The sequence below is a fragment of the Microtus oregoni genome, unplaced genomic scaffold (assembly GCF_018167655.1).
Source record: "Microtus oregoni isolate MIOR12 unplaced genomic scaffold, Mior012 000000F_ref0000247, whole genome shotgun sequence".
In the NCBI taxonomy this organism is placed as follows: Eukaryota; Metazoa; Chordata; class Mammalia; order Rodentia; family Cricetidae; genus Microtus; species Microtus oregoni.
The window spans coordinates 36,553,809-36,575,864 of record NW_024543059.1 but is presented as its reverse complement, the minus strand read 5'-3'; the positions used below and the strand labels follow the sequence as shown (position 1 = coordinate 36,575,864).

Below are 22,056 nucleotides of genomic sequence, written 5' to 3'. Positions count from 1 at the left end.
GGTTCATTTGCAGGTACTCTGCACTGATTTCCAGAACAGGCTGGGTGTGGGGGAGGGGCGCCACAGAAGTGATGTTAGATTAAAACCCTTTACTCTTCTTCCAAGTCAAGTCTTTAGTCAGAAACTGTATACTTCACAAATGTATCCCTTGGTGCCTTAGGCAAATGGCAATTAAAATAGAACTCAACTAATATTGTTCTCTAGGAGGCTCCCGGCTGGTGTGGGGTGTGGGGGCTGGGGAACACAGCTTTGGTCATGGGCTATTTTGGGCAGTTGTGTTACTCATGTCTTATTCACCCCCTCCCCTCAGCCTCCCCCCTGCCCTTCCCTCAGCAAGCCAAGCCTGGTGACAGCCTCGATATATTTAAAGAGGACAAGAGTCCCCTTACTCAGTTGAGCTGACAGAGACCACACAGGCAGGTAAGTGGATTGAACCAGGCATTGGACTGGGGTGATTGACTAACTGGGTGACCGATGGGACTATATAGAGTTCTATAGAGTCGAGGTATATTTTACAAACACGTCCTAGTAGCTACTCTGGCTACACATGAGGAGGGTCAAATTATATACTTGATCCACATGTGAATCTAGCAGTTATTTTAAACTTCTTAAAAGCATGATTAATATTGGGGGGGGGGAGTGTGGGGGAGTGTTTGTGAAGGTCTGGGTTTGATTTTCTGATATCCTAAAAAAAAAAAAAAGTTGGAAATTCAAGGGAACCTCTCAGACAGAGCAACGGGCGTGGGATTTATCTGGGTCTAAAAGCCACCGTCACAGAGGGACAGCTTCGGTCCTCTGACCCAGATGGCAGGAGAGCAGAGAAAAACATGGAGCTCAAGAGCCCTGCATTGTGGTCTCAGAACTGCCACCGAAGAAGCAGATGAGTAGCTCTAAGGAAGTCTCTGCCCTTGGGGTCTTGGTCTCTTGTCCTTCGAGGGTTTGATACAAATAGGGTGACTTTTTATTCTGAACTCTAAAGAACTACACAGTTCCAAAGCAGGTATCCTAGCTCCGATGGCACAGAAGAGAGTCTTTCTCAGCACAAATCACCAAACTTTGCTACTCACGCGGTGCGGGTAGACAAAGAGATTCCAGGTCTGTTGTTTTAAAATAGATACACATCAAAGATACTCAGTGGCGGGCATGCTTTTAGCCACGTAAGATTAATCAAAATTGGTCTTTAAAAGACACCGTGACGCTGAAAATCCATTAAAAGCTCTTATTTAATGGGGAGATTAATTCACTGCCAGTGGCAAGGGTGATCCCCAGTGTTTCCTATAAGTTTCGGTCAAAGATTTCTTTTTGCTGTCCAGTGAATGAGGATGAGAGCGGTTCTAAGCAGTGGCTTGGGCAGATATGCTGTGCAGATCAAAGATGCTGCTTCTAATTTCTGTTCTGGCCCTTAGCCAGGGTGGTGAACCCTCAATAGAGGAACCCGGTAGCCATCCAAGGGGCTTGTCTAACTCCAGTGTGGTGCAATGCCAGTTTATAGGCCCTAAGACCTGCCTCCTATCTCAGAATTAGGGCAGGTAGAGGCATAAGCCATGAAAGGAGAGAGTCTGTGTCCTCAATTTACTTTGCAGACTGAGTGTCAAAGGAAATGGTATAAGATGAAAATGCTATGCTGTTTTCTACAAAACAAAGACCAGGAGTATCCCCTATGAGTCAACACTATGGCCATCTGTATGAAATTACCACACCTCTCTCAACTATAAAATGCTTCATCCTCCAACCAGGTCATTACAATGTGTGCAGAACTGTTTTATCTCCCAGAACCTGTGGAGATTTTCCTGATTTGTCTTTGGTTCATCTCTTATGTGTGCTCAGTGAGTGTCAGCAACTCCACTGTTAGGAGGAGCTATACCCCAGCCAGGGCTTGTTGCTTGCTCCCAGGTTGGGCCAATGGGTACTCGATAGCCTGGTCATATCTGTCAGAGGCAAGAGAGCAAGTATACCAGAAAGAGCCTAGATGGGGTGAGAGGTAGGATGGGGGCAGGGTGAGAAGAGCAAGCAGCAGCAACCAACAGGTGAACCACAAGAGCCTTACCCAGAAAGTGGGACAGAACCACGGTAGATGCAAATCCTTCATTTCACACGGTAGATGTGAAATGAAGATCCACAGAGAGAAAAGACAGAGAGCTTTGTTTTGCAAAGCTGTGAGAAGAAAAAGCAAAGCAAACGATGTCAAAGGTTCAACTCAGAGCTCTGCATATCCCTTAGCTTCCCAGTTTTCACTTCTGGAACAGGAACATGCAAGGGTGAGCACCTACCTCTAGGGGATGTGTGTGCACTGAGTAAGACTCGGAGAAACACTTTCCAAATTTCACACGACTATGAGTAAACGAAGCCTTTTAGAAGGGGCACAGGGCTGTCTCTGAGTTAGGAAAGATGTCCTGTGAAGTACAAGATGATGACAGAAGTCCAGCAGTCAGAGTGGCTAACAAGCTAGCCAGGAGTGAAAAGGTTATGGACACGTTTGTCAAGAGGCAGGATACAGGCTTTGGGGTATCGTTCGCAGGAAATACAACTCCAGGCAGGCAGCCTTCCAAGCTCAAGCATGCTGCCCAGATGTCTGGGAGTGCTTACTGTATAGAGGGTTGGGAGTCATGTCCAAAGAGAAATATGATCTGCCTAGGTGGAAACTGAGTGTCCCTCCCGGGGAAGGATCCTGCACTGAGGGATGCAGGGATTGTCTAGGAGCTGCGGAGTGTGGAGCCTGAGGACATGGCTGGACACAGTGAAGGGCACCTGATGCTACCAAGCTGCCCTTTTGCCGTTTCAGACTAAGCACGGGCTTCTTTTGAGTCACAGAAAGTCCTGGAAAAATTATTCTTTAGGGGGAGAAACTAAACTTCAAGGGACTGCAGCAACCACACGGGGGTCACATGGCCAGGAAGCAGCAGAACCAGGATGGGATTGAGGTACAATGTGGTCTTTAAAGCCCAAAGGTCAAAGCAGAACCAAGAATGGCTGCCAGGAGCAGAAGTCAGCCGCACTACAGAGATAATTCAGAGCAGGGTTACTGTGATTGTGCGTTAGTCTCTCTAAGCTCATGTCCACCATGCCCGAGAGGAAACATTCATCGTTATTTCTAAGCACGGAGTCCTTCCGAGGTTTCGTGACAGGAGACGGTGGAAAGATGTCCTATATACACCTGATCTGTAACATCAGGAGGGAACTGTCTTCTGACCTTGACTCCTGTTCTAGGAGCTAAAAGGAGGTGACACCCCTCAGCCACAGTGACTCCAGGTGGGCTTGCTTCCCTTCAAAGCCCCGTGACTGGCAAGGCAAGCTCAGCGAGAGCTTCGGAGAGGCAGGGTAGGCCGAAGGCCAACTCAGTCAATGGTACTGGCAGTCTGAGATGGGAGCAGATCCCCCACCCCTGTGCTGGCCACACATGGGTGGCAACCTCTGAGATTCTGAAGACAGGGAAACACAGTTGATTTGTGGTCTAAAATGAAGTTCCACAGAGAGAAAAGACAGAGAGCTTTGTTTGTTTTGCAAAAATAGATTAAACTATAGAGTAAACCACACCAACCAACCATCATAATAATATATAGGCAACGCAAGTCCCTGGATCCCTGTGTGCAGCATGGATGAATATGGAGTACACTAACTTATTGCCCTTATCCTTCTGGGATTGACCCACTCCTTTGGCATGCATAGGGACTGTGCTCAGGAATCTGAGCCATGTGCCCAGATCAGACTGCTAATGTTCTGAACATGGCTCTGGTCTTTCACAAGCCGGTGTCTTCTCACACTTTGATGCCTTTTTTTGCTGAACTGTGAGAGGAGAGGCACTTGAGAGGGAACACTACTGAGCAGCGTTTCTGCAAAGAGAGTCTTCGCTCACTGGCAGTTCGGGTCCTTAAATTGGTCTCAGGGCTGGGAGGACTCTAGAAGATGCTTCTCTGCGTTGCAGCCTCTTAGATGTCCATCCCTACAGGAGATGAAAACCAACAGTGAGAGAGACTAGTGGAGTTCTATCCATGTGTGAACACCACGGGTTCCTGGGAGGTCCCTTATGTTACCAAGTTGGGGTCCCCAGGACTCCTTTCATGAATACTTCCTACACCCCATGAAGAGATGATGGGTCTGTGAGATCTCAGTTGCCACCAGATGAAAAACATGGTGGTGTTCGTCTCCCAGAAGATAGGAGGCAGCAGAAGGTGGCAGATGGGACAAGTTAACTTGCCTCTGAGATGCAGCTCTCCCATTTTCGGACTGTATGATCTTGGTCAAGCTGTCTAGGCCTCTATGTAGTTTTCTCATCCCCAACTTGGGAACAACACAATTCACTTTGTTTGACTGTTCTACGTGTCCAAGATAATGTATGAAATGTATTCATGTGAACACAGCTCTGGAGTCAAAGATCGGAATTCCAGTCTAACTATGTGATATAGGACAGAGATGTAAATTTTCCTAAATGCACATTTCCTTCTCTGCAAAGATGGTTTCAACAATAGCATACTGGTCATGAGTTCCTGAGTACCTGATCCAAGGGATGTGTCCTAGAAAGTTTCACTTCATGGCAATGTCTGAGATAGTACTAACTCTACCATGGAGTCCAGAACTCTGTCTCAGCTTGTGTAGACAGACCAACTCACCGTGTGGTGGCTTCTCTTGGGAGAAGCAAGTGAGCCAAGAGGAAGTTGAACACAGTTACTGAGGTTTCTTGACTTAGCTTATCTCCCCCAGATTGTTAAACAGGCCTCTAAGAAGAAATACGGTTACTAGGTGGCAGCTTTTTGTATACTCCACTTTGCCCTAAAACATCATCTTTCAGCCTCATAGTTGCAGGGAATGCGTGGAAAGAGAAAGGAGGAGGAAGGAGGAAGGGAGTGAGGAACAAAAATTGGAGGACTGTTCAACGAACAACTTGAGTTTATTTTAGAAAGTTCAGGTGCCACACGGCAGTTCAGAGCGGTACCAGACCCAATCGAAACCTACATTTTATAACTGAGTACCACTCAGTTTACAGAGCGTGTGACAGCAGCTGAGCAGAAGCAATTCTCGGAGCAGTTCCCAAAGAGTCCTCATTTGGGAAGAACACTAAAGGTCAGAGAGGTTACTGGCTTCCTGGATCACACAGCTTTGAAGAGGTTAGAAAGGACTAGACTTTGAATAGGCCTGGACCCTATTCCTGACTCACTAAAGAGAATTCCCAGTCAGTGGCAATTCTCTTTCACAGCGCCAATATTTAAGAAGCCCGTTGAAGGCCGTTTCTGAGTGGGATCAGAGTAACCAGTCTGTTCCCAGCTGGTACAGTAGGCTTCACTCTCTACCTCACCCTTATAAACTCTTGTCTCCCTTTTGACCCTGACCTATGACTTGTCTCTGACAATGGCAACCTCAATAATAGTTCCAGAAAGCAGTGCCAGGTGGTGTGACGGTGACCCAGGCGATAAACAGTGCCGACTGACAGGCAAACCTATATTTGGTATCCTACCTTCAATGACCCTTGCCAGTTCCAAGCAACGCTGATAAACAAATGGCCCATCTCTTGGCACTGTGCCAAGGTAAATGCTCATCCGGATCCCAGCTCTGGGTGTTGAAACACAGCTATTCCAAAGCAATGCAGAAGCCAAAAAGGCCACCTGTAAGCCAAGACCAAAATGTACTCTCAAGTCGTAGTGGCTTAACTAGAACATTGGTGGCGTTTGAATAGCCTGTAATAAAGAAAACAAAGAATCACATTTGCCTTGGAAAAGCCCAGTATTGCTTTAAATTTCCACCACATTTTCATGACCTTCACAACTGTCCCATGCACAAGAAGACACTAACATTTATTTTCCTCGGGGTCAAGTGACAAATGACAATCAGAGTCCATGCTTTCTGATTCAGAACATGTTATGATACCTTTATACCTTTTGTGAGCACTAGAAGAAGAAATCAAAGCCATTTTCCTTGTGTAGCTTCCCTTGCTGTGCTCCCTTCCTCAGGAATGGGATTCACTATTAAGCGAATCTTTATGTGTTACTATTTTGGGTTTTGAGCTCTGATGTATGTAAGGCATAGAGTTATGATCGCTTACAAACAGGTTGTTGAAATGCATTAGCTGACGAGGAGGTATTGTATGTAATTTTACCCTCATTTTGAAAAGTATGCCAAGGCAAATGTGTGTGTGTGTGTGTGTGTGTGTGTGTGTGTGTGTGGACTTTCCCCGGAGGCATATCAGTCTCTCAGTCTTCCATTAAACTTGCTGGCCATGCCGACGAAATCACTGACAATAGGAAATGAGAAATCTGACCTGAGGTGGTTTTCACAGAAAGTTTCCATGCCATTAACTCTACAAGGGTCACTGTCATGTTCTCAGATAAAACATACTATCCCTCCCCTGTTTGAATTATGTTGAAACCCGGGATCAAAATGAACATGAACACAATTATGTGATTCTGCTCTTTTCCAGAAAACGTGTTCTTTCATATGGATCTGGGAAAAAGAAGTTAGCTAAGAAATGACCCTAATTGTTTGCTTTCTATGTAGCCTTCTTGGCTGGAAATGAGTATGCCAGACAATTTCCAAAATTCATTTCAACTCAAGAGTCTACTGTTTCAACGGAGTCAATAGAACTACTTAGGCTCTGTTTTGGAGATATGAAGTCATTACGGCTTTTTGCTAATTCCTAAGTCTCCATGAACTGTCCTGGCCTTTTTCTGTATCTGCTGGACTCCTAGTCACTATCTGAATGTGGTCTCTAGTGGGACCGCAATCCCTGAAGTTCTCTCACATGGGTTACCACAGCACTCTGGTCCAAGGTGTTCTGGCTCTTGTCTTCTTTTCTCAGTGTGGGCTTCTCAATGCCGGGGACACAACCCACTCATTCTTCTATGTTTCCTCCTTGACCCACCACTTGGGACCTAGTTCAGTACCAGGCAGGCGGGTAGTAAGCCCCCAGTGGGAGAATGAGTGAATACAGACTTGATTCCAGCCATTCCTTTCACTCTTTCCCCTCATCCGGATAAACTGAATAGAAACGCCTACAAAATGTTTCCTATTTGGAAGTTGTTTCCTAGTTTTTTTTCTTCTAAATAAACAGAGAAGATACAGAGAGGAAGCATGGGGTGTTTAAGATGACTTCTAAAGGGATGGCATCTCAGAGACGCTCAGTGGAGACATTCCCTTCAGTCCAGTGTCAGGTTCAGCGGTCTGTTTTCTGTTTACCTTCTGTTTCTTAGCAAAAACTGCCAGTGTTGTAAGACTGTGAGACACAACCCAGAGAGGTGACCCAAGAGGGCTTAGTGCTAATCGCAACTATCATAGGAAGGAACTGGGCAGAACTGCCTCGCAGAGTGCCTGATGGTGCTTAGTGTCCATGATTTGGTGGTACACCAAGCTTCTAGGAAGCCAAAGGTTCCTGGGGAAAATCCAGCTCCTTGAGCAGATGTAGGGCTTCAGAAGTCTACTGAATATCGACAGCTTAATTCAGCTTTGCTCCAAGGAAACTAAAACCTTGGGTTCACACTTAAGGGCCTGCAAATTCTGGCTTACCGTCCCTTTTATGAACATCTCTTAAACATCATCCTCTGGGGAAATCAGCTGAGAGAGACGAGAGGTACGGCTCTAGGCAGAGTGTGTTTCTAAGGTGCAGGGGACAGGTCGGTACCATCTCCCACTGAGCCTGTGAGCTCTTACATCCCTTCCCACACACTGAATCTTCTGGTCCCCTAAACAACCCCAGAGAGAAGTGTTGGGTGGTGAGATAGAGAAAAGCCCTGCAACCCCTCAAGATGCAGAGCGTGCTGAGGGCAGCTGAGAGCACAGATTGCTGAGCCACTATAGTGTGCCTGGCAATGGCATTCTTCAACAGACACGAGAAGCAACACTCGACAAGACAGTTTTCATATTCTATATTTATTGCCAGCTGGACAAGCCAAGACCACAAGCTGCTATCCGCAACAGCATCAATACTGCCTGCTCTGAGGTACACCAAGCCCGACCCTTCGCTATATTGAGATCTAAGGTAGACAGGCAAAAACACATCACGTTCAGAAAGTTAATCCCACTTTTGATGAGATAACTTTCAAACTTTGGAGGACAAGAAAATAGTATTAGAATACAATTTTATGCACACAAAAATTAGTTGCCTATTCCTTCTAGGAGCCCTGTGAGATACATAAGGACCGATGTTGCTAAAATTTAACAGAAGAGGGGACTGAGATGGCTCAATAAGCAGATGCCTCAAAGCCTGCAGGGTCTGGGCTGCTTGTAGAAGGTAGTCATTTGTGGAATGAGTGACTGACTGACTGAATCGGGCTGTACAGGGGCCCTCAGGTCACTGTATTTCTAGGTCAGTTTACCCTCAATGCCATCTAAACATAAGGCATTTGCTTTATATCCTCTTAGGTTGACCTTGCTCAGAGTCTTCACCATGCCAAACTGGGGCGGAGGTGCAAAATGTGGAGCCTGCGAAAAGACGGTTTACCATGCGGAAGAGATCCAGTGCAATGGGAGGAGCTTCCACAAGACCTGTTTCCTTTGCAGTGAGTTGGAGAGAGCCCCAGGGGTTTGCTGTGGGCTCTGAGCCCTCATTGAATCCTACTGTGATTGTCCCAGTGCGGCAGCAGCATGCAGGAGCAGGAAGCTCTGAGAAACCCTGCCTGTGGGCTCCATTAGGAGGCAGAGTGCTCACTTGAGCACTTTCCCTAGCCAGGCATCAGCTCAGAGGCGGTTTCACCTAGCTCAAGAGTCAGGACAAGCAGTGTTGGCCCTGCTCTCGGTGACATTTGCAAAGTATGACTTGGCAGAGAAAGGAAACTAGCAGTTGTCTGGAGCCAAACTAGATTTGGGTTTTTGTGTGGCCCTGGTCAGCTGTCACCGAAGCCAGCTGTGGCTAGTCTTCCCTGAGAAAGGGAAGGCAGTGGGCAGCACATGTCAGGCTTAGGCATCAGAATGAAGGAACTCTTTAGCTGTCAGATTTACAAATGCCCAAACCGAGGGAGCTCTGAGCTACTGTGACATACTCGAGGCTCTGTCACATGACTTTGGTTAAGGAGGTGGTAGGCACCTGCAACAGAGTGAGGGCTAACCCCTGCACCGTCAGACCCCTGCCCAGTGCTCTTTGACATCACATTCTGCAGTTCCTTTTCTGGGACAAATGGGCCATGGCTTTGAGGGAAGGCTACCCACCTTCCCTGCTTCTAGGCCAAAGCAACGACTCACAGGCTAGCTTTGTTCAGTATCTGGCAGGATCTGTTAGCCAGCTCAGTTTTCGCTCCACGCCCCACTCAGGTGGCTGCAAGGCATCCATTGATGGAGCTCCAGATGAACTTCAAAGTCTAAGTTCTAAATGTTAGGGCCGAGAGATACATACTCCACCTGTATCAGCCAGAAATAGTGTCCGGCTGTGTTGTCAGCTGCAGGTCCATGGTCCTCCCCTCCTCAGCAACTGTGTTTATAGAGGAAAAAGATGACTGTTCTGGGTGATTAAGTTGACACACTTACTAATGCTTTGGATTTTAAAGATGGGCAATTGTCTTTTAAGTCATCTTATATATCCCTCATACTCACTAGTGTTCACTATCTGGACCTTGTTATCCCTTCTCCAAGCCTTCAATGGCTCTCTAAAAATAGCCAGTGTCCTTTAAGTGACCAGAACCAGAAGGAGAACTGGAACCAAAGAGGAGGTAAACTTCACACTGAGGCTTTTCGATTCACTAACTGAGTAACTTTGGGGGTAGAAGGGAGCTGTTTTACCATCTCTCTACCCACAAGATAAGAACTGATTTATTAGGAGAAAACTGGGGTCCTACACCTGGAAATCTGGCCTTCTAGGCTCTGTCCTGCTTGTATTAACTTTGATGCTGTGTAGTAAGTAGAGTGGACAGAAGCTTCCCACTGTGTGTATTGGGGGGGGGTGTTGTCTTGATTTCCCAGCGGATGACACTGCCTGTGCTCAGTGGAGACATAGGAGAAGGGTTTGAACACTTGGGAGCATACCCCATGGGTGGGATGAGAGCTCAGCCATGTGGGTTTCAGCCGTAGGGGCAGGGGCCTCTGGGGAGGGCACACTTTTCTATATTACATCTAAGAGACTTACCAGACTCAAGCCAAGCCTCTGCTGGCAAGGAACAGGGCTCAGAGAGGAAGCTCTACTGCTCAGAGAGGAAGCTCTACTGCACTTTAGCCTACTAGTGTGGTCCTGAGTTCTAGATAAACTCCAGAACAGTCTACCTAGGAGAAATGTATGTAAGCCACATATATAAGCATAATCATTCCACAGTAGTCATCATTTTATAGATATACCAATGAGACTAGGGAAAATCTGTTTTGAAATATCTCAATATATGAGCTGTAAGTCAAATATATATGTTTCATGACTCGTGAGATATTTTATATTTTTAGCGTTCACACTCACCTGAAGCTGAGTATGATTTTGTGAGCCTATCAGCACATCCTGTATGGATGGTTGCCATGGTACCGGGCAGCACAGTTCTCTACTGCTATGTACAAAATCTATTCGGGGGGGGGGCAGCAGGGTAGCTCAGTGGGGAAAGGTATTTGTTGCCAAACTTAATGACCTGAGTTCAATCCCTGGAACCCATATGGTAGAGGGAGAGAAATAATTCCTGTAGGTTATCCTCTGACTTCCACACACATGCTAACACACACACACACACACACACACACACACACACACACACACACCAGAATATAATATTTTAAAAGAGCTTTTTGGAGTCCCAGACTTGGACCAACCTTGAGAGGTGCTCTTCACAAGGTGTCACGGAGAGCTGAGAGTGGGAACTGGGTAAGCCACAGGAATGGAGGTCAGGAACAGCCCTGGACCTCACTGTTGTACAACAGGAACTCAATGATCTCTAATGACAAGGACTTTCACTCAGCCAGCCACTCATCCAACATGTGCAGCTCTGGACCCTCTCTTGTATTCTGGAGATACTCAGGTAGAACAGGCCCTGTCCCCTGTGAGCAGAGTGGAGGGCAGTAACTAATGCTAACAGGGTAGACTCGGGTATCTGCTTTCTACATCCCAGTGGAAGGCATGTCTCTTAAATTGTTCTTCAAAGAATTTTTTTTTATTCAAAGCCTTTTAAAGTCTCCCATACGATTGGACATTCTCTCAATGATTTAAATCTTTTTTCTTGAGCAAAGAATTTTTAACCTATCAATTGTAGTAAGGAGGAGGCCGCTTGTTGGCTGCTTAGCCCCTAAGTAACCACACAGATACTGTATTAATTATATCACTGCTTGGCCCATTCGCTCTAGCTTCTTATTGGCTAACTCTTACATCTGAATTCAACCCATTTCTAGTAATTTTTGTATCACCATGTGGTCGTGGCTTACCTGACAAAGTTCCGTCCAGCTCCAGTGGGGCTACATGGCTTCTCTGTGACCCTGCCTCCTTTCTCCCAGCATTCACTTTAGTTTTCCCCACCTAGCTCTGTTCTTTTGCCCTCGCACAGGGCAATTTATTTATTCATTAACCAATAAAAGCAACATATAACAGAAGGACCTCCCACACCAATAGATACTTGAATAAATTCTCTCCTATATTCCTATCTTCCAAACTCCCCAACCATTAACCTCTGGCCCATCCTACTTCATTCATAATCTTTTTCTTTTATTCTTGTTTTAATTATTCTATTTTTAACAAAATGTCATTTCGGAAAGGCATATTAACCTGCGATGATCTCATCCATGCCAGGTTCCTTATAAAGATCATTTGGTGGAACGGTTTTGTCTTTTAAAGAAACAAATACATTGAATGCCCATGTTTTATTATTTCTAAGGTTATACTCATATAAGGATTATTACTATAAACCCTTAATGGTCATTATTGCAAAGCACTGCAGTGTTTTGTTAAGTTGTGGAAATGCTTTACCCCTAACAGCTGCCTAGCAACTATGGTAGGTAATAGGCTCTGTGCGTTGAGGTCATTTTCATGCTTTAGCCTCCTGGTCAAGGGTCAAACAAGGGCTGCCTGACAAAGGCTCAGACAGAGATCTAAGTGAACGTGAGCTGTGCAGGGCAGCTAGCTACAATCAGCTGTCCCCAAAGAGAGTGTGCCGGATGAGGATGGCAAGAAAGAATGGGATCCTTGAGTTCGTGTGAAACTAGGAAAAACAGCATTTCCAGTATATTCTTCATGTATGTTATTAAATATTATAAGATGACATAACATTTTCATCCACATATTTAAAAGTCCCACTCTCAGGATTGCCTGCATAACTTAGTAGGAGAGAGCTTGGTTAGAATACCTGAGCCCCTGGGTTAAATTTCTAGCAACACACACACACACACACACACACACACACACACACAAAGTCTTTTCAAGCTTAAAAATGAACTCCTTCTGCAATCTTTGTCTTTGGATTTAGTTACCTTATATTTGGAGACAAATGACATAAGGTAAGTGATAGATAATGGCTTGAGGCAATGGGTGATGAAAGGGACCAGTGGGTCACTTGTGTCCCTTCTGTCCCACCCCTGATTCCAGAACTGGACACAATATCACAGTGTTCTTCAAAAAGCATGATGAAGGCTGGCAGTGGTGGCACATGCCTTTAATCCAAGCACTCTGGAGGCAGAAGCAGGCGTATCTCTGTGAGGTCTACAGAGCTAGTTTTAGGACAGCCAAAGCTAAACGAACAAACCCTGTTTCGAAAAACCAAATAAAATAAATAGATAGATAAATAAACAAACAAATAGATAACAAAACCTTGATGGGTACAGAAACTGCTCCTATTTGACTCAGGTGTAAGTAAGCTGCCCCACCCCACAAGTTCCCTGATGTCATTCAGTAGGATTCATTAGTTCACCAGGATCACTGTTACGAGCAGATCCAAGACTCCATACTCGGTTGCAATGCTGACTTCTACCCCCTTTCCCGCTGCGTATACCAAACATCTGTTTCTCTTCTCTGAGCCTCTTTCCTTGTCTGCCAGACCAGGTTTGTCTTGAAAGTGACTCAGAATAGACAGATGATCTAGATGTGCCGGGAGTCACAGATGTATTCTTGGCCTGGGGCTCTGGGTGCAGAAGAGAGAGGTGGGGAGGTCAACCCTTACTCCTTGACTCTTCCCGCCCTCTGCAGTGGCCTGCAGGAAGGCTCTGGACAGCACCACAGTGGCAGCTCATGAATCAGAGATCTACTGTAAGGTCTGCTACGGGCGCAAGTACGGCCCCAAGGGGATCGGGTTTGGACAAGGCGCTGGCTGCCTCAGCACGGACACAGGCGAGCATCTTGGCCTGCAGTTCCAACAGTAAGTTGCTGCCATGCTTCTTTTCTCTCTGTCAGTCTCCAATGATCAAGACAGTTCATTCCGTTCCCATAGCAACATTTTCTGGAAGTGGGAGAATGGATTCTATTGTTGGCTTGCCAACAATAGGAATACTCACTCTGACCAAGTCCTCACAATGTGTTGTCTCTCTTTAAATTATCTGCTTTTCTAAAGGGCAATTACTTTTACACGGTGGTTCTCAGTTTGCGTGTCAAGAGAGAACCCAGAATGTACAGATGTTTCATTATTTGATCTTTGCAAACTGCATGGAGTCTCTTTTCTTCTCCTTTGTGAGCTTCTGTGTAAATCGTATAAATAGAGCAGGAAAGTCTTGGTCATTCTCTGTGTGCTTGTTGGTGAAGATTTATTTCTTAGGTTGTAAGATGAGTAATGTCTGCAATGCAAGAATATGGGTCTAGAGCTGACCCCCGGGTGGAAACACCAATATGATGGTTTTGTGGGCCTCCTTGGCTGCCTGTGGCCATACCTGTATAGTACTAACATCCCCCAACACAATCCTGAGGGTGTGGGATATCACAGTGGCCACTGCCAGCTCAATCCGTTTCCCCACTTTTCCTGTTGACCATCACTAGCCAGACTCAAAAACAATCTGATGGTGGTTAGTCCACAGCTGCCGGCTGGCCAGCTGGTATCTATCTGGGCTTAGCCCTGTGGCGATTGGCCAGAAACAGCTAGCTGAACTGAGTACCTACCTCAGAGAGCAGTTTGTCATTTTGTCTCTTGAGAAGAGGGGCACCCACTGTAGAGCCTGGAAACGTGGAGGGATGTGTGCTCACTAGAGGCCTTTTCTTATTTTTCTCATTACTCGCCATCCTAGCTAGTGGCCTTCGGTTAAAGATGACGAGGTGATGGCAACTGCATGTGCCGTCTTGCATCATCTAAAGCCTACTTTTTGACATTGGGGAAACAGTGCAAAGCCTTTGGAGACCTGGGTTTCTTCCTAGCTCCAGCTGCCAGGAGATGCCTAGTCTTGCTCCTGTTGGGTCCTCCCTCTCTTCCCACTGTCCATATCTACTTCAGTCACTGGTGAGACTCAAGAGATACCACATATAACAGAACATCAAAGACTAAAACTGCAAGGAGCTGAGTCCTTGCCTCCATCTTGGGAAAAGTGCGCATCATCGTGGCCTGTAGTTTTCACCTGGCTTCGTGATAGTACAAAAAAGAAATCAAAAGAACAAAAGCAAAGTAACAACAGCAATGGCAGCACATGGGCATGCATGGAATACTCACTAAAGTGTCAAAGGGAAGATGTAAAATCATTAGAGCTAACACACGTTAGCCCATCCACACCAACAGGCGCTGTCTTCAGGGCTTTAACATAACCATCACCCTCAACAACTGAGACACGTCCTGTCATTATGCCTATTGTAGATGATGAGAAAGAGGCACAGTGGAGTGAGGTACATCACGCGAGGCACAATTTTCCAACTGTGTGCCGAGAGCGGTCTTCATTCCACTTGCCGTTTCCACCAGGTCCCCGAAGCCAGCACGCGCAGCCACTACGAGCAACCCTTCCAAGTTCTCTGCGAAGTTCGGAGAATCAGAGAAGTGCCCCCGATGCGGGAAGTCAGTGTACGCTGCTGAGAAGGTCATGGGAGGTGGCAAGGTGAGGATGTCCGGGTGAGCCAAACAGCGGCTTCTCATCTCTACTGGATCCGTGGGAGAAATGAAATCTGTGGGGACTGTGGGTGGTGCCAGACCCTTCGCGCTCCTTAGCTTCCACAGCTGTTTAGAAGCCTCACACGCACCCCCTCCCCAGCCCAGCCATTTCCAAATTTTGTGACTGTACATAGTGCCCTTTGGCAACTACAACTATCGAGTTTGTCGCAATAAGAACATACTGGGAAGAAGGCATGCAGCAAAGCTTCATGGATACAAAGGTGCACAAGACCCTCTTCCTGCCCCCATGGTTGTGTGTCAACCCTGGAACCCCATCAGCCCTGTGCAACTCGGCTTGATTCTGTTAGCACACACTCGCACATATCCTGGTTTGGGGAAAGTCATCAAGTTGATCTCAGAATGTGCACTGCCCTTTAAGTCCAAACCCAGGGTGTTCACCAAAAGAACTGGACCTGGGGAAAGAAAAATTATGTTCATTCTGTATAAGGAGAAGGGGAGACTTGAAGGGCTTGAAGCTTAGGGCTGACGTCCCACGAAGACAAGCCATTTTCAGACATACAAGACCTTCAGGCCATGCCTGGCAGACAAAGATGTGCAGGACAGAGGTAGTCTACTGGAAGCCAAGCCATACACCTCTCTGCCATCATAGTTACAGAGTAAAAACAAATGGCTTGCCTGGATAATTGCCTAGTTCCTCCCCTTTCAGTTTCTTGAACATTATATGTAACATAAACATTGCCATTGCCTCATTCTTTCCTGCCAGTTTCTCCCCTGATCTTATCACTCTGGGGAAGCCCTTTCCTGCTGAGTTTATTCTGAAGAAATACACATGCAAATTATTATGATAAATCCATTAGCAGGGTTCTAAGAATTGCTGGTCAAAACCATGGCATCTTATTCATCTTATTTTCTTGAAACCCTTGGCATTATTAGTTGAGGGCCTTCTTTCTTAAGAGAAAGATCAGGGCAGTAGTATCAGGGCACTTCCAGTAAGACCACAATGTGATGCTTGCCTCCCGGATAAATAACCTTCTCATGATTCCCAGCCTTGGCATAAGACCTGCTTCCGCTGCGCCATCTGTGGGAAGAGCCTGGAGTCCACAAATGTCACAGACAAGGATGGAGAGCTTTATTGCAAAGGTAAGTGGTGTGGAGACCTTCTGGGTGGAAGTTGTGCCGTGCTCAGAGGGCTACCTATGTCTGCCAGGAATTAGGCTGCTCAGCTTGGCAGTTTGGGCTCTTGGAAGGTAGTAAAACCACACAATAGAAATGGGGCAGCCCCTGTCCCCAGCTCAGGGGTTTGGGCTCCAGCTTAGGGGTTTAGGACCAAAGGTATCTGGGAAGGAGATAAGGAAGAACGGTAAAACTCAAGCAACTCTCTTCCAGTGGGAAGCAGAAAGGGTGTCTTGCTGAGTGACAGATCATTCTGGCCTCCTGTGTATACCTCTCTCACAATCTTTCTACACTCCTGACATTTGCTCCTCATGTTGCAAGCCACTTAGCAACCACAGAGAGAGAGCTGTCTTTAGTGTTGGTCCTTCCAGCTTTGCTAACTGCTTCCATAATCCTTTGGTCATGTGTGTAGATGGTGAGGCCCAGCTCCTGCCTGACAGTGGGAAAAGAAAGGACACACTAGGGAGCAAAGGCAATATGTCCTCAACCCTACAGCACCTCTAAGGCATAGTCTGAAGTTCAGAGGAACATCATCACCTAATGATGGTGTTCCAGGAGCTTTGAATGTGTGTGGTGGAGAAGAGGGAATCGGGGTGGCTTGAAGAGAAATTGCTAATTGAGACTAGGAACCAGGTGTGGCAGCATGTACATTTGTAATAAATCCCACGCCTTCGGGTGTAGTGACACGTGCCTTTTATCTCAGCCCTTGGGAGGCAGAGGCAGGGGGATCTCTGTGAGTTCAAGGCCAGCCTGAACTACAGAGCGAGTTCCAGGACAGCCAAGGCAACGTGATGAAATCCTGCCTTGAGACAACAACAACAACAAACAAAACAAAACCAAAAATCCCTACACCTGGCAAGCAAAAGCAAGTAGATATGGGAATTCAAAGCCAGGATGGGTTGTGGGACTGTGTCAAACAGAGCCAAAGACCACAGATTGCCCAGAGCATTCCCCATGATGACACAGATGGAAATTCATTTGCTGTCTAATAGGCAGAAGAGATGTATAGGCCATAAGACCCTAGCATCTCGCTGTAGCCATAAAAAAACCCAGCATGTAAAAAAAAAAATTTTCAAAGTGAAAAACATAAATGAATAAAAGTGGAGCCGTAGTGGAGAGTGTTCAGAGTGCAGCAGCATCCGCAGAGTAGGTGCGATTCTGAAGACAGTCCTCTGGGCTTGAAGGGTGATGTGGGCCTGGGAGGGGGCACCCCAGGAACAGGGAACAGTGACAGGAAGGACTTTACAGTACATTGCAGAAACTGTAAGCACTTCCGAGTGCTTGGTGGACACAGCAGGGAGGGCCCTGGGCAGCAGCTGAGCAGAAGGCTGAGCAGGCAATTCAAGTTGGCTTTTGTGGACTATCATATAAGGAAGTTTCAGTAACACTGTGAAGTGCAAAGACATAAAAAAAAAAAGATTACTAGCAAATCTAAGTGGAGCTTTGTTTCTTTAAAAGTAAAATTTGCCAAAAGGCTACTACTGGCAGGTAAAAAGGATGATATTTAGACAGGACCTAAAATAGCAATGCTAACATATATTCTTTCTTATCTTTTGGTTCACAGTTTGCTACGCCAAAAATTTTGGCCCCACAGGCATTGGGTTTGGCGGCCTCACACAGCAAGTGGAAAAGAAAGAGTGAAATGGCATGCGTTCTCACAACCCTGCCAGCCAACAGCAGGGCCAAGTAACCCCGCAGACACAGAGTTTGCCCCAAACTGCCTCCTTTGTAGCTGGGCGGCATTTCTCCTCAGGAGCAGGTATAGGCTGCACCAAAGTCATTTGGAAGAAAACCCCGGGATGTAATCTGTAACAGATGTTTCATTATTCACTATTCCTGGGGCGGGAGAGGCAATAAATGTTTTAGTGGCCCTGTGTCTGTCTTGTTTGCAGAGAGGGCAAGGCTTTAAAGAGAGCGGGAGAGAACTGGTTTATGAGTTTCTGTATCAGCCATGAAAAGAGACTGGGAAAAGAGGTAAAGGAAGACAGTGTCCCAGTGTCTCTATGGAAGCATCTCCCTCATCACCGAGAGTAGAGAAGAAAACAGGCGGTCCGAGGAAACAGAGAACGTGAAAGCTGATGCTAAGAGGAAAATCAGAACTAATAGAATGAATGAAAGGTTGATCCTTTGTCCTAGCATGGGCTTTGCAAAACTATGGGACCTGGGAAAAGACAACAAGACTTGAGATGTGGCTCCGTGTTACAAATGACAGGATTTTCTCTTACTCTGTGGTTCTTTGGGGTTTAGTAATTTTCTTGACACCCCTCTTACATCAAATTTCTAGCTTCACCAATGAAACACAGCCAATTAGACATGTCTTTCTCTGCCTCTTCCGTGGCTTGAGTATATGTATCTTCTTAAAGCAACCACACTGTTTCGTTTTCCCCATCTCTCTGCGATTCCTTAACTACTTGGAATACAAATATAAATCTCTTGGATAAAAGCTATGAAAACAAGCCCCAAGAAAGGCTATCTTTAAAACAAGCAGTCATTTAGCACTGCTTCCGTGTTGCCTTGGACAAGGTCCTAGGTGGATTTTAAGAGCAATACGCTATTTTGCCTTGTAATAGACGCCAGGCTTGCTTAGAAGTCAAAGACACGTGTGTGCCATGACTGCAGAACAATGCAGCCTCCTCCTCCGCTGCATTTCAGATGCCAGCCCCACCGAGGAAGCACCCAAGCTAAAACTGTCACCCAGTGGTTTTGATCTGTCCTTCATCTTCTTGCCCCACTCCTAATACCTTTGCTTCTGACTCAAGGGGACTTCTAAAAGACAACTTTCCATTCCCATTTGGTTTACATATTGGTCTACTAGGGCTGTTGCAATAAAGCACCACAGACTGGGTGGCTTAACCAATAGAAAATCTCTCCCATTCTTGGAGGCTGAAAATCCATGATCAAGGGTCAACGTGATTGGCTTCTTGTAAGTCTCATTATCTTGTCTTTACACGGTCTGCCCGCTAAGTGTGTCTATGTCCTGGCTTTCAATAAGAACACCAGAGCTAATCAAGGCCTATCCATGTAATCTGCTCCAACCTTAATTATTTCTCTAAAGGTTTTATCTCCAAATATAGTTGTATTCTGAGGGACGAGATTTGAGGACTTATCATAAATTCTGGGGAGGCACTACCACCAGTAAAAGTCTATCACATAACTTATCCTCCACACAAGTTCAGGCTACACTCAGATTTAAATCTGTCCTAACATGCCCTGTACTCTCTGCTCACCATGCCTTTGCTGATGCTCTTCTTTCTGCTTTGAATTCCTGGAAAATGGAGACTCCCTCCCTCTTTATTCCTTAACCTGACTCCTTCAGGCACAAGTCAAATGCTTTCAAAGTACTTTTTCAAGTATCTGAGCAGATGAGCTCAGCTTTGCACTCCCACAGCTGGTGTACGACCTCCTTGCCTCGAATTTTGAATTTCCTTGCATCCTTGTTAGAATGGGATGCCCTTTCATTTAACAACAAAGGCACAAATCAAAGCACTTTATAAATATCTGTTGAGTGCAGTAGAAAAGAACAGAAGCCAGACAGAACAGAATGCACCAACATTGAGAAGATATGCAATGAAGAAAGTTAAGAACATCAGAGAACCTCATGGTGGACAATCTCAGGCACTTGGATGCACTCCATTTCCTAGATGCTTTTGTAGCTCTCTGGGACAGATGATGGGGTTTGGCCAATGAAGCCCTGTTGGCCAAAGTTTCTTGGATGAGTATTTATGTTCTCTCCACACAGAAAGTGCCTTAGATGTGAAAACATTCAGTAATGGTGTGTCTCTGAATGGAAGGATACCTGCTGACATCTGGACCACAACAGAAGGAAGAAATGAGTCTTATGTTGTGTTTAGACACAAATACTGAGGATACTTAAAGCCATTGAGGAGATAGTTACTATCACATTAGTTCCCTTGACTTCCCTTGAAGTACCAAATTTACTACAACCAAGTTATCCTTCTTGTTGCTTTGGCGGCCTACCCTGTTTTTTGTAAATGCTACCATTCTGTTGGAGGGAGGCTGCTTGTTCTGTCCTGGCCACCCAGAACCGAAATAATTACAAAGACTTTATTATTTAAAACACTGCTTGACCCATTAGCTTTAGCTTCTTATTGGTTAACTCTTACATAGTAATTTAACCCATCTCCATAAATCTGTGTATATCCACGTGACTTACAGGGTAAAATTCCGGCATCTGTCTCTGGTAGGGCTACATGGCTTCTAACTCCTTCTTTCTTCCAGCATTCAGTTTAGTTTTCCCTCTGCAGGCTCAAGACAGTTTAATACTTTATTAACCAATGGTATTCACAGCATGAAGTGCATTGTAAGCAACTTTCAAAACTCTAGAATTGACAGAGATATCTGTACTGCTGGGGCATCCATCTTCAGTCTATAGGCCTATAGTATCCAGCAGACTTTTCCATGAAGCAAGATATTGCAAAGATAGTTCTGCCTATATTGGCAGTTTGTCAGTCACTGTCTTCTGTGTCCTTAAGAATGTCTGGCAGACTCTTCCATGAAGCAGGAACCCCAAAGGATAGTCTCATCTTTAGGCAAGTTCAGCAGTCATTTCTCTGTGGATCCTGCATGTCCAGTTCATCAAGCAGTCCAGGCAAGAGCAGTTTCTTGCTCAAATGGCTAACCAACTCTATAAGTAGCCTCTTCAATGCCCATCTTCCTCTTGAAGTAGATTGATGCTGCCTGAGCAGATGTGTTTCATGTCATGAAAAGTCCTAACTTCTTAAAACATTTTAAATGCAATATTCTGAAGGTCTCTGAAAAATTTGAAGACTACCTATCTAACTAAAATATATCTCTATACATCTAGAAAATCTAGCTAACATGACTACAAGTTTGACTATTATAGATGACTATTAACCTATATTTCTTAATTATGTATTACATTTTAAAATGAACTGCACAAACACAATACCTTAATCAAGAGCAGAAATATACATATAAAACAAAATTGACCTTAAATTTGTATCAATAGGCCAAGATCCATACCAATGCAAATCTCTATAGCATATCCTCCTTTAAAATGTAAAAAAACATTTACAAATAATATTTGGGAATATGGCCATATTTCTCTTCAAACTGCTTCCTGCTGTTTATTGGGTAAAGTAAGTTTTTGAGGGGTTCACGGTGACCTTTCAGGGGGTCTTGGTCCATCAATCCATATTAATCTAGAAGCAATCCACAGGTTCTCATCCTCTGTGGAAACAAAAGAAGAACCTCTTTTCCAAAGCAACATATACTTAGACCCAAATTTTGAAGACAACAACTTTAATGTATGTTGGTTACTTAGCTCCTTTACAGTCAAAAAATTCAAAGAAAATACAATATACATAAACCAGACTCTCTGTGAATATTCTATCTTTACATGGCTTATTATTTTTATTATCTTTACTCCTTTAATCTATGATTATCTGTACTGTCTCTTTAAAGACTGTTTTATTTAACAATTTATTTTTATAACTCCCTATACTCTTTTTCTTCTCTCTCCCAAGCCTACATACATTTATCCAACACTGTGATCCATTTAGAATCTGTCCTTATTGTGTATCTGTAATTCTTTACTATCCAGGAACACTTCTTAAAATGCTAAGCATGTCTTAAAAACTTAAGCTGTGGCATTACTAGGGTTTATATGGCCCTGTCTGCTTGCTCTGCACAGTCCAACATGATAGAAGTCTGTTTACTGCCTCTGCAATCCATGCACATTGCCCCAGTTCCATGTATGTAGTGGGTCTACGTTGAGCCATTAAGCAGTTTGTAACATGCTGCTTATAAACCCCATTTAAATGCTCGGCCTCCTGAAAAAACCAGAGGTCACACTGGTAGCATTGTCCAGAAAGCCACCATTTCAAAATGACGTGGCTTTTTCCACCTACTACAGGAAAACCTCTCTTAAAGGAGCTGTGGCACACCACCAGCAAACAGCAAAAACCTGTGTTAAATTCTGTATTTTTTGTCTAGAATTCCTTTTCAAGCCCTCTCA

General features: G+C 45.2%; 1 protein-coding gene across 1 annotated transcript; it reads left to right on the top strand.

The window, feature by feature from the left end:
* The first annotated feature begins 331 nt into the window (after positions 1 to 331).
* Positions 332 to 17,928, top strand: Csrp3 (cysteine and glycine rich protein 3). The gene is made up of 6 exons (XM_041654984.1): positions 332 to 420; positions 8,347 to 8,483; positions 13,055 to 13,223; positions 14,739 to 14,871; positions 15,932 to 16,025; positions 17,623 to 17,928. The coding sequence occupies exons 2-6, from the start codon at positions 8,372 to 8,374 to the stop codon at positions 17,697 to 17,699; spliced, it is 585 nt and encodes a 194-aa protein (XP_041510918.1). The 5' UTR covers positions 332 to 420; positions 8,347 to 8,371; the 3' UTR covers positions 17,700 to 17,928.
* Positions 17,929 to 22,056: the final 4,128 nt, after the last annotated feature.

Bases quoted from the DNA above. Each gene is read 5' to 3' on its own strand.
- Csrp3 (XM_041654984.1), top strand. From the start codon at position 8,372: ATGCCAAACTGGGGCGGAGGTGCAAAATGTGGAGCCTGCGAAAAGACG. The intron at 13,224-14,738 runs GTAAGTTGCTGC...CGTTTCCACCAG, and splicing joins CTTGGCCTGCAGTTCCAACA to GTCCCCGAAGCCAGCACGCG. The intron at 16,026-17,622 runs GTAAGTGGTGTG...TTTGGTTCACAG, and splicing joins TGGAGAGCTTTATTGCAAAG to TTTGCTACGCCAAAAATTTT.